The following is a 12,225-nucleotide window of genomic DNA, read 5'->3' on the forward strand; positions in this document are numbered from 1 at the left end:
AAAATAAAATGTAACCTAACATATAAACATTGCATTTTCTTTTTCAGTTGAAATTATTAACTAGCTCACATCAAAATTAATATTAGCCTCACAGTGAACACTCAAATAACACTCCACACCTAACCACTTACAAGATGTAGTAAGATACTGTGCAGATCTTAAATAAACAATGTCAAGATATATAGTCCATTATAAATGTAAAAATAGATTTTATATGGTGTTCATTGTGTGTTATAAATAATCATAATCTTAACTTATAACCACAAATGCGTAAGCATTATAATGTATTATAATTGTTGTTATGATTATTTATAAGATTATATAACATATTATAAGGTCTTTTATAATGCATTATGCATTCATTATAATGCCTTAAGAATATAATGCCTTATAATGTGTTATAAATATGGGCTTCATAGAAAGTGTTACCAGACTTTTCTTTCAAAAAAGCAAAAATTAAGGTTAAAAATATGCATGCACTTCAGTGAGTAAACACAGCAAATAAAAAAAAAAGATCTTATTACATTTTGATCTTATTATTTTATATTGGCATGGCAAAGAAATTGCAGTGTTATTTTAGTATCACTGAGATATTAATATTTGAAACGATTTTTTTATTTTTATATTTTAAATTTTAGTTCATTCAAGTTTTAGTCATTTTGATGTTTTTATTATTTTAATTCATACAATATTTGTCTATATTGTTTTTATTCATTTTATTTCAATTTCAGTTCATGCATTTTCCATCTGTTTTCCCTCTCTCTGACTTTTTCCGGTTGTCCCCACTCTCTCCTGGCCACCTAACCCACTGTAGTTTAATACAACGATTTAGTCTACTTCCTACCAATGTACTTCACAAACAGCTGCATTCTGCACGCCATGTTTCCTAGATACATCACAAACAAACACCGGCACAGACTAAGGATGCGTTGCTTCTTGATTTTTGATTGGTTCTAAACATAGCAGTGATTGACAAACCTAGATACAGCAATAGCCGTGCCATGTTCTCCCCATGGTCTGGACATCTCAATTAGTTTTTGACATTTTTGACTGAAGAATCTCATTAGTTTCAAAGCCAGAGGGGTGAAACTGCTTAATCGTGAAGCTTTGCAACACTTTTCAGACTCTTACTTCCTACAGTAGATCTATGGCAAAGAATGACAATTTCTCTGATAACATTGAGATTAACCATGGAAATGTCATCTAATGTTTTTTTTTTCCTTTCAAATATTTAACGACAGTCTGATGCTGGTAGGAAAAAGTAAAGCATTTACAACTTCTAACTATAAATCAGCTAGAGCTGTTGGCATGTTTAAAGATTTTTTATTTATTTCATTTTATTTGCTGCTGTTCTATGCTTAAAATGACATTTCACCCAGTAATGAAAATTCTATTATCATTTACTCACCCTCATGTCGTTCTACACTCATAAGACTTTTGTTCATCTTTGGAACACAAATAAGATATTTTTAATAGTATTATATTTTTTATATTTTTCGTCATCCATTAAAAATCCATTAAACCAACATTATCACACATCAAAAAGCAAACTGAATAATTTATAATCATATACAGTATAATATAATAATCATACATAATATAATCCAGTTGGTGTTTTGATGCAGTGTTTACCATATTTCATGCTCTCAACATATATGGTTTGATGAATGCTTTTGCATTACAGCTTAAATTAAATATCTTCATCTTTGAAGACTTGGGGGAAAACACACTTTATTCATATAGACTCCTTTTATAAAGTCTTTTTGTAATTTTTAATGCATGACAATTTTAGTTGCATGGGTTTTCAATTGATAGACAAAAATAACAAGAACATAAAAATATCTTAATGTGTGTTCCCGAAGATAAATGTAAGTCTTGTGGATTTAAGTTATGGCATATTTCATGTCATGTTGTATTTATAAACAGTGCACAAAGGTGAATCAGTCTTCTGACTGACTCTTATAATCATGATCATCGCTTTAACATCACTTTAAAAATCAACGTGAGAATCTCATGTGGAGAATGAAAGTTTGGCAAGTGTTTCCAGAGGCCGAACTAATACAACATATGTGGGCTTTTCATACTAATTGTTAACACGCTGTTAATAATTTAACCTGGGTTAGTAATCCCTGCCGGTACGAGACTCGAACCCACAACCTTTGGGTTATGAGTCCGACTCTCTAACCATTAGGCCACGACTTCCCCACGATGAATGCTTTTGCATTACAGCTTAAATTAAATATCTTCATCTTTGAAGACTTGGGGGAAAAACACACTTTATTCATATAGACTCCTTTTATAAAGTCTTTTTGTAATTTTTAATGCATGACAATTTTAGTTGCATGGGTTTTCAATTGATAGACAAAAATAACAAGAACATAAAAATATCTTAATGTGTGTTCCCGAAGATAAATGTAAGTCTTGTGGATTTAAGTTATGGCATATTTCATGTCATGTTGTATTTATAAACAGTGCACAAAGGTGAATCAGTCTTCTGACTGACTCTTATAATCATGATCATCGCTTTAACATCACTTTAAAAATCAACGTGAGAATCTCATGTGGAGAATGAAAGTTTGGCAAGTGTTTCCAGAGGCCGAACTAATACAACATATGTGGGCTTTTCATACTAATTGTTAACACGCTGTTAATAATTTAACCTGGGTTAGTAATTAATCCTTGGGGTAACCATGAGATTTCACACTATAGATTTGAAATCCCTGGACTAATGTTCTCATTTGCATATCTATGGCTTTTATAACATCTGTGGAGAAATACAGCATGCCTGAAGCATGCAACTTGTTTCTTGTCCAGCAGTGGAAAGGTCACTACGTGAATCTGCTCAAATTTGATCTTCTTCTGAAAAATAGTAGAATAATAATCTTTCTTCATTATTAAAGAGCTCGCTCACCCAAAAACGCAAATTCTGTCACCATTTACTCACCCTCATGTCATTTCAAACCCGTAGGACTTTGGTTAAACTTCAAAACACAAATTAAGGAATTTTTCATAAAAACCCGAGAGGTATCTCTCCCTGTCCCTTTGGTTTCTGTCACATGTGCGTCACATGCTAGGATAAACCTCGCTGGTTCTTGTGCCTTTTCTTATCTCTTCACAAGACTTGGATCAATCCACTCGATTCATTTTTTTAGTTACCTGGACTTGGAGGGACAATGGAGGGACAGAAACCTGCTGAGTTTCCATGAAACTCATGTCACATGTTAAGTATTGAACTACTGAATATCAGAGGTTACCTCATTAAAACGCATGTATATTTAATGAGCTAAATGCCGAGACAGTTTATAGTTGGCTGTCTGTTGTGGAAGAACTACCTGTAATATTCTAGCAACATAAGTAACATTTTGGCTTTTCCTTTTTCCTACTCATTTCATGAGACTGTGTTGTTTGGACCATGTTATCACTCCACTTAATATGTTTGTTTTTTTATTCACAAATGTGTAAGCACAATATATTTTATCGACACTAAACCCTACCCTAAATTCAACCGATAGTGTTATCAAAAGCAAACATGAGATGAAAAAAACATTTGTCGAATCAACCATGCCATTTTAGTTTGCTTCTACTAGTCTGAGCTCTTTTCTTGTGACTCGTGTTACACGGGACTTGCTTTACACATCACTATTGCAATGCTGTACCAGGTGAAGCTACCGAGCAAGTTTACTACATCAGAAAAGCCAAACATATGGAGATGTAAGCATCAAATATATTGGTTTACAAATCAAGCACTATGGTAAAAGTGTTTTTAGATCATAGCATAGTGTTGTGCAAAGAAAATAAGCCTTTATTAACTGATAATCTACCCTGTAATATAAAATTGTGTGAAAAGGGGAAAAAAGTTGTTGTTTTACTGCCACTAGTGTTTATTTCAGCAGGGGAAATTGCAATGAATTGCATGTACACATGTAGGTATGCTTTTGTTTTATTATATTTGTTTAGCAAAAATGCAGACAGAGGCACATTATTACCAATGAGCCTATGCTGGTTAAACATAAAGAAAAAGAAGAGCAGCATTCTAAAGAATACACTGAAGCTCACAGTGTTTCTATCACTTCCTGTTATTCCGTATCCAGGTGTTTTTCAGCACTAAATGATCCTAAACCTCCTGTAATTCGATGTTTAAAATGTCCCATTATGAAGCAATCACAGGAAACTAACGAACCATTTCTGTCCTGTCCATCATTCTCTCTCATCAACAAGATCATCGACCATGTGTGTCTGTGTGTGAGACTTCATGATCAAACAGCCAGAACAGTGTGTTAATAATCAGACCGAGTCAAAACATCATGGTGGCCACGTACAAACAGAAACACATACACACACACACACACTTTAGATTTCCATGTGCTTCAGAGGGAGCCGGAACAGAGAGACTCCCTGAGGTGGAATTAATGAAAAACCCTTTCATGGAAAACTCATCAAGCTGAGAGAGAGAGGAGGAGACTGCTAACGTGTGTATGAGAGAGAGAGGAATGGAGAAAGTAAGAAAGAGATAGCATGTCCTTGTGTGTGTAGTGAGTGGAGGGGGGGTCAGAGCGCGTGACCTCTCATTTCATACTTTAATTAAAATCTCCCCCTGACGTCCTCCTCTCTTCCACGCTGGCTCGCCTTCCCACAGAGGCCATCAGTGCCAGCACACACACACACACCCACACACACACACACACACATTCTTTCCTCAGCCCTCCACACCCGTACACAAACACACACTCCATTTGAAAAGACATGTTTACTCTATCTCTAATGTCCTCCTGTGTTTCATTAGCTCTGTAACATTCTGTAAACACCAGGGGGACTTTCAGAGCATTGCTTACACCACCATTACACTGAATACACAAGAGAACTATCAGATGCTAAAACACATCATATACAAACAGCTAATGGATCCAAAAAATGTCTTTTTGAGCACCCGAATGAGAATTTTGTCAATTAAGGATAAACCCCTTGGTACAATTTGTGTACAAACGGCTTTACTTACGATTTACACAGAGATCTGTTCTTCTCGTGTTTTATGATTAAGGCCCCTTGAGTCCACAGAACAGCTGTTATCAGAGTAATCCATCATTTGTTTTACAGTGTGTTTCACCTGCTCAGCAAAAAGAGAATCAAAAACAAGAACAAAGCACCGTTATGTCCTAAAGACCAACATGAGTGGGTGCGCACCTATGAAGATGTGTGTGTGTGTGTGTGCACACTTAACGCTGAGAGCAAGTGTCAACACTATACTTTTCTCTCTCTCTCTGTGTGTGTGTGTGTGTGTGTGTGTGTGAGATAAACAGCAGCTGGAGTTTCCCACAGATCAAACAGAGCAAGAACAACAATGAACAAAGTGCTAAAACCCCATGATGAACTTTATGCCCAATAAAGAGGTGCTTTATGCTGATATGAATGTAACTCATCCATTCAATACCAGACCACAACCACTTCAAGATAAACTCTAAACCTCAGTTCAACATAAAAGAGATACCCAGATATCCAGGCTGTTAGATTTAATCATCTCCTCTTTAGATCTCAAATATGAGATTGTCTGTGGATGAAATAAAATGATAGATATGGAAAAAAAAAAGTTATTTTTCAAAAACTCAAAATGACTTACAAATTACATTTATATAGGTATACGGTGACTTATACCTCTTCACACTTTACAAATCTTCTATGATGAACATATTTTTGACTTAAAATTATTTTAAAATTAATATTGAATTAATATTGAAAAGAAAACCTTGTTTAATTAGTCTGGCATGTTATTATAATTAATCATTATTATTATATTATTATTATTTGTTAATAAATAGATATAAGTAAAAGTTCGAATATAAATATATTAACTAAATAATAATAAATGATATAGAGCGAGAGAGAGAATTTTTTTCTTTTCTTTTCTTTTCTTTTCTTTTTTTGTTTGTTACAAAACTGCTCCACTGCTTGTTTATCTCTGAAAAACGTTTATCTGTCAAATCAAAGTCATGTGAAATTACCAACAAAAGTCATGTGGTCTAATCAACATGCAGATTCATGCAGAAAAAAAACATATAAAATATGAAATTATATCATTGAGAGCACTCTTGCAGAACCTCATGACTATATGACAAGTTCAAAAAGTGCATTAAAATATAAGATAGTTTTACCTTTTTGTGACAAGTTTAATTCAGGTTATATAAAGTTATGTGCTGCATCCCCCAAACAAGTAATTATATTTATGAATTAATAATGCATACTAATTTAAGTATAATTTAATTAAAAATAATTAATCATAATTTACAAATTTATAATTCATTATATTGTTACATTTTTTTTGTTTCGTTTTATTAAGATGGGTTTACACATATATATTTAATGTTCATGGAAAATATGTTAATATCTTTCTATTCACTTTATATATTTTTATTTAATTTAATTTTTTTAATTGGTATAATAAGAACGCATTTGTTGACACATGTGTAAACTAAATTTGTAGATTTAAAGATAAGTATTTTTCTTTATCCTGGATACTTTGTGACCAATTCTTAGAAGTACACAATGTGCATCTCAATAAACATTTAATTAGCCATGTTCTGTTCGACTGCATCTAAACAAACACCACACACACAAAGGAACCCACACACTGCATGTAAGCTGATATTTTCCAAACTCTCATCAATCCACCTCATCTCCGAGATCAGACAGTCTTACACTTGCACACACAATAGCAGATGGACACACGCAAACACAATAGCACCATAAAGACATCAACAGTATTTTAAGCCCTAGTTCGCTATAACACATTTCTTTTATGATATGCAGCATGCCACTACAAAGCTATCAGCTGTCTGAGCAGCTGCATTGGCGGTTTCCAATAGAGTCACTAAAGCTTTGAGAGATATGAACACACACACACACACACGCACACAAAGGGTATCTATTTCAACCACACCTGTACAATAGTCGACCATAAACTCCACAGCTGTATGTAATGATTGATATTAGAGGATTAAAAATATACTGCACCCTTGAAAGCGTGGCAATCGAAACCTTTCGTGATAATATAGAGTGCAAAAAAAAATTGTGTGGATGGATTACAGATCTGGTTCTGTGTCACACATTCACACACTCTTCTATTTTCCTTCCACTAATCCCTCACTCCTCACTAACACACTGTGGAAGGGCCGAATCAAACCTTGCTGACTGATAGAGGCTCGTGTTCCTGCTGGATAGGACCTGAAGGTCAAGGGAAGACAGAGACGTGCAGAGACTTCTGTTTGAGGTTAGTGCATTTGTGTACGTGTGCAGGAGAAAGGGAGAAAAACAGCGGGTGAGTACTAGATAAGGGGAATTTTTAAATGAAAGCAATCAGACTGACATCAATTAATTGTCAGTGTATAATTTGCTGTCTAGGGTGCCAGTGCTGCTGCTATGGGTATTTGTTTTGACTGTAATCCGTGGCCTTTAAAATGTCTCTCATTTGAAGATCAGAGAAAGAGAACACACATTGACACACTCCTCTCACACCGAGCATTCACACGACTTGAACTCTGTGACAGGAAAATCTTCAAAGACACAAATGCTCATTTTTGCAGAGTATTCGCAAAAGCTTTGCACTAAGCTACGTCTGTCATCTCACTTTCTCACAAAGGCACACATTAATGAACACACAGGCCTGAATAAGCTCCACTTCACAGATGGAGAGTTTCTGAGAGAAAGGTCACAACAAAAAGCCAATGAGTCGTGATACATCACGTCCGTTTAAGGCTTTCTGGAAGTGAATGTGATTCTACGAAAATAAATAATTCAGTAAATAAAGGCTGACTAAGTGCAGGCTAACTGTAGGAGAAGGCATAAGCATTTTTTTTTACTATTACGAGCAAAAACAAAAACACAGCAAGTCCAATGCCTTTTATGGACATTCAAAACCTCCATGCTAGTGAATCAGCCTTTAAATAATGGAAAACATTGTGTGCAACAGACACTAATTGCAAAGTCTGTTGAGCATTGTGAAGTGCTGCAGTAAATCAACTATTAGTTTTTATGCTGATCCAAGACGTGTTTTGTTGCTTCAAAACATTTACCGTTAGAATTTAGTCATAAAAGGAAATGCTCGGAGTGATGAATGACTCCGTAAAGCAGACAGTCCAAGTCAGCACCTATAGGGCATTTTTTTCTGTCTGCCAGAAAAAGCTCATGGATTAGATGACGGTCAGAGAAGACATATCTTTTCAACAAAGACGAGCGCTGAGGAAGTAGTCAGATTTGATGAATAACAGCAGCGTAGCTCAAGAAAGGACATAGAAAGTTATTTGAGTCTCACAACATGGGGTGGATGGGTGGGTTTGCTGTTTAGTTTCTTCTCCTGTTAACGTATGTTGTTTTATAAAACCTATTTAAAGAAACAATAACATGCCAGTTGAGCAGAATCTCTTTATCCGGTCATGATGAGTCAAAGTGCCAAACTTTGACTCATTATGAGTCATTTCTGAAGCCACCCTTTGCACCCTAACCAAGAAAATCTATGAGAAAACAATTTCACGAGGTGGCAATTCCATATGAATTTGTACGATTTTTAGAAGAAAAAAAAAATGATGTAAACAGTACAAAAACATATGAATGAAATTAGCCACCAATTCGGCGAAAGTAAAGAGTGCGTTGGCCTCAATCTCTCAATTTAAACTCCTCAGTTAGGTCTTTAGAGAATTCAAGGGACAGAGGTCCAAGAGTTTAGCCCACGCTGTCTGCCCTTGCAATCTGATCTCCATTCAGCTCTGCCAAATTTAAAACATTAGGAGGCCAGACATTGATTAAATAGTCATTATACAGAGATAGAAACATTTAAATTTGGCCGTTTTGAGCTAGAGTGGGTCAGAGTTTGGATTCTTAGATGCATTTTCATAACGAATGAGAACAAACTGAGCAAATTGGAGGTCAGGAGAATGTCTACTTCGTCACATAAATATGTTGTGATATAAATTTCAAAACACATTTGTAAATTTGCCGATTAATCCTGAGGCAAAAAGTATTAATATGATTAGGATATAATTCAAATGGAGACAAAAAGGGCGGGAGGACTGTTAGAGAGCACCCTTTTAAAACTGCCGCTCTAGGCCATATGAAAAATTAATTAATTTCTGCAGAGAATCAATTTCTATATTAGACACCGCCGGGGAGCGAGCGCTCAGGCAGGAATCAGAGATTCTAATCTCGTTCCAGTAACTTGTGTCACAAGCGCTTAACATCTCCTCACCAGTGCCAATGGCTGCCTAAATGTGCTCTTTAATAAGCAAGCAGCTATGAGCTGGTGTCATAAATTTGCTTACAGACACCAAGGTTTAGATAAGCAAACCAGTACTGTTCTTTCAAACAAGGCTCACTTAGTTCTCTTTAATTGCTAAACAAGTGTAGCCTACAACTACAGTTGTTTTATTGTGAAATAACTCAATCTAATGGATCCATATTATGTTTTTTTTTTTTGTCCTCTTTTAAACATTGTTCTGGGCTGCATTTCCAAAAAGCATCATAAACTTAAGCTGATTGCAAAAAATGGCAATTATGATATGATACTTTTAGGAAACCCGCAGTCCTGTTTGAATGCAGTGTCAGCAGTGAGGTAACGTTCTCTGTTATTGATTGGTTCTGTCTTGCAGCATTTGCTTGTATTCGGATGAGCAGGAAAATAGTTATATTCCAATTATTCCCTAATATAGTTTATTTGTCAAATTCAATAAATATTATAGGCCTATGCATTAAATTTCTAGCTAAACAGGCTAAACAAAATCACTGAAAAAAAGGCTGAGTAATGGTACTTTTTTTATTTGAGTACCCATACTTTCCATACCTCGATATATCATACTTCAGTATAGGTCCGCTTATCCCTACTCTCGAGCGCACTCGCGCGCAGATGCATCAGTATGTTTGCCATCAATCTAAAGGTCAGATCAATTTGCGTTATTAATCGGCTACTAAAGGGTCGTTGTTTTCGTTGTTTTTGATGGCAACAATGTCAGCAGCAAACTATAGGCTAATGACAGCTCAGCAGAATGTAGAGCTTTTATAACCAGCTGTCTGAACTGATAACGACATTCAATAACTAGCCTACCTTGGCTAATATAATCATGCCACGTTGTGAGTCACTGCAAATTCGTTCTAGGTGTTCTAGTGATACTTGTGGTGCATCTGACAGGCTACCCACGGGACAACAGCCGATTAACCTCTGAGTTGACATTCGCTTTAACTCGTTACAAAAGCGGACTAGTCCCATTAAATATTTATATAATAGACTGATACGATCTCTCTCCCTCTCACTTTTCCATATCTATCTCCAAAAGTGTTTGTTCTCACCTGATACGTTTTAGAAAGAGACTGAAACAGCTACATTCAGTCCTATTCTGACTGCCTGACTGATGGTGAAACACACCTGTCCTGCCCAAAAGGTGAGTGTGGTGTATTGTATATTCAATGCATTTCAGTATAAACGTAAGCTGATATGTGCATAATTATCAAAGGCTTAATTGTTCAGATATGTGCACGGTTATCAAAGGCCAAGCTGTTCAAACTGGATCATAAGCATGATAAATGTGCTGTGCTCAGCAAAGAAGAGTTTGTCCGCGCAAGATACAGTACTGATAGGAGCTCAATAAAGCCGCATAGTGCAATGTGCCAAGTACTTTAATTATTTTTTACTTTAGTGCAACTTTTTAAAACTTTTCAAAGTATGTTAACAGCATAGAAAAGAAGCCTACTCGTCCCGCGTAGCTCTGAGAAGGCGATATTTACCTTGCATTGGTGCAGTCGTTATACAGAACCTCGAAGTCTTTTCTCGATATAAGTTTGCAGCGATTGACTCCAGGCTGAATCGCGCCGAGTCCACGGAGGACGCGAACCTGCTCCACGTTGCACACCACGGGCGTTATCTCCAGACGTTTGAGTTTAGTGTACACGGTATGCAGTCCACCGACCAGGTGCTTGAGAAACAGGTCAAAAGCCTGCGGGAGGCAGATGAGCTCGTTGTCGTTGACAGTGAAAGACGCGAGGTTTGCGCCTCGGACCTCGACCATTTTACACTCGTTGTTTTGAGGGGTGTTTTCCACCGGAGAAGGAGTGGAATACACGGGTTTGTGCGGGAGACTTCCGATGGGGATGCCCGGGCTCGCGGAGGAGAGCAGTTCCGATCTGAAGAGGCTCGGTCCGGATGGGGTGACGGACGGTGAGGGCGAGAGGGTCGCCGGGGTCGAGGAGTTGAGCGCCGCGGCGACCGACATCGGAGGCGCATGGGCCATCGGTGTCGCGGGCAGCAGCGCAGCCGGTGTGGCCATGTTCAACACTAAATAAATGTCTTGAAAGTGTTCGGACAAAAGTAACGTATCACCGGAGAATGACTAAAACAACAACAAAAACAACTCGAAAAGTCAAATCAGCCTGGCACGGGGGGGAAACGAGATGTTGTCTGTGCGTCACGACATCGATCAAAGTGTGATAGTGACAGTGGGAATAAGTGAGGAGCTGCGCTGGTGCTGCTCAGACAAGTTGAATCTGTCACATTGTGGTCCGGAGGAGGAGCCAAGAAACAAAGAGGGTTTGGAAGAGACACAGCGCGCACGTGCGTTCCTTTCTTTCAAAGCAGGTAGATCTGAAACAATGAACTTCACAAGAACACATGCTATTGCTGGCGTTGGGCAAGGGCTGCAAGGTACCCTTTATAATACTCACAGTAAAGATAAACAAACAGAACAGCAGACTACACGTTGAGCGTGTTTGTTTAAGCCATTGACTGTTAAGTTGGTTATGTTATGCAACTTGGAAAGGTTACAAAGTTTATGGAAGGACAGCCGTATATTGTATGAATTCATGCTTGAAATGAAATGAACAATAACAGCACTTCAATAGTTAAGGGCGCTTTGTACATGCACATGGGCAAGTGATTAATTCGCCGCGTGAGAAATTCTGATGAAACAATATTGAAAGCAATTTAAATAAAGCTCATTTAAATGTCAATTCTCATGGTTGCGGCTTTACTATAATTGGCTATTTAATTAAAACAATTTTCACGGTCATTAATACAGCCCGAGCGTTGTAGTGCACTGACATATTTTAATTACATGGTATTAACAAAATTGATATGCCTTAGAAAGCACGGTGAAAATTTGAATAAGAAATGATTAAAGCAATTATACATCATCCCCTTATGGACATTACGAGTATATGACCGGTCAACACTGAGAAAGAGAATAAAACAACCTA

General features: G+C 36.9%; 1 protein-coding gene across 1 annotated transcript in view; it reads right to left on the reverse strand.

The window, feature by feature from the left end:
- Nucleotides 1-11,748, reverse strand: part of dachc (dachshund c) — a 58,828-nt gene extending 47,080 nt beyond the window's left edge. The window contains exon 1 of the mRNA XM_016295318.1: nucleotides 10,762-11,748. Coding sequence (XP_016150804.1) covers nucleotides 10,762-11,300 — 539 coding nt within the window. The 5' untranslated portion in view covers nucleotides 11,301-11,748. The remainder of the gene's footprint in view (nucleotides 1-10,761) is intronic.
- Nucleotides 11,749-12,225: the final 477 nt, after the last annotated feature.

The sequence above is a fragment of the Sinocyclocheilus grahami genome, unplaced genomic scaffold, assembly GCF_001515645.1.
Source record: "Sinocyclocheilus grahami isolate Dianchi unplaced genomic scaffold, SAMN03320097.WGS_v1.1 scaffold334.1, whole genome shotgun sequence".
Classification (NCBI taxonomy): Eukaryota; Metazoa; Chordata; class Actinopteri; order Cypriniformes; family Cyprinidae; genus Sinocyclocheilus; species Sinocyclocheilus grahami.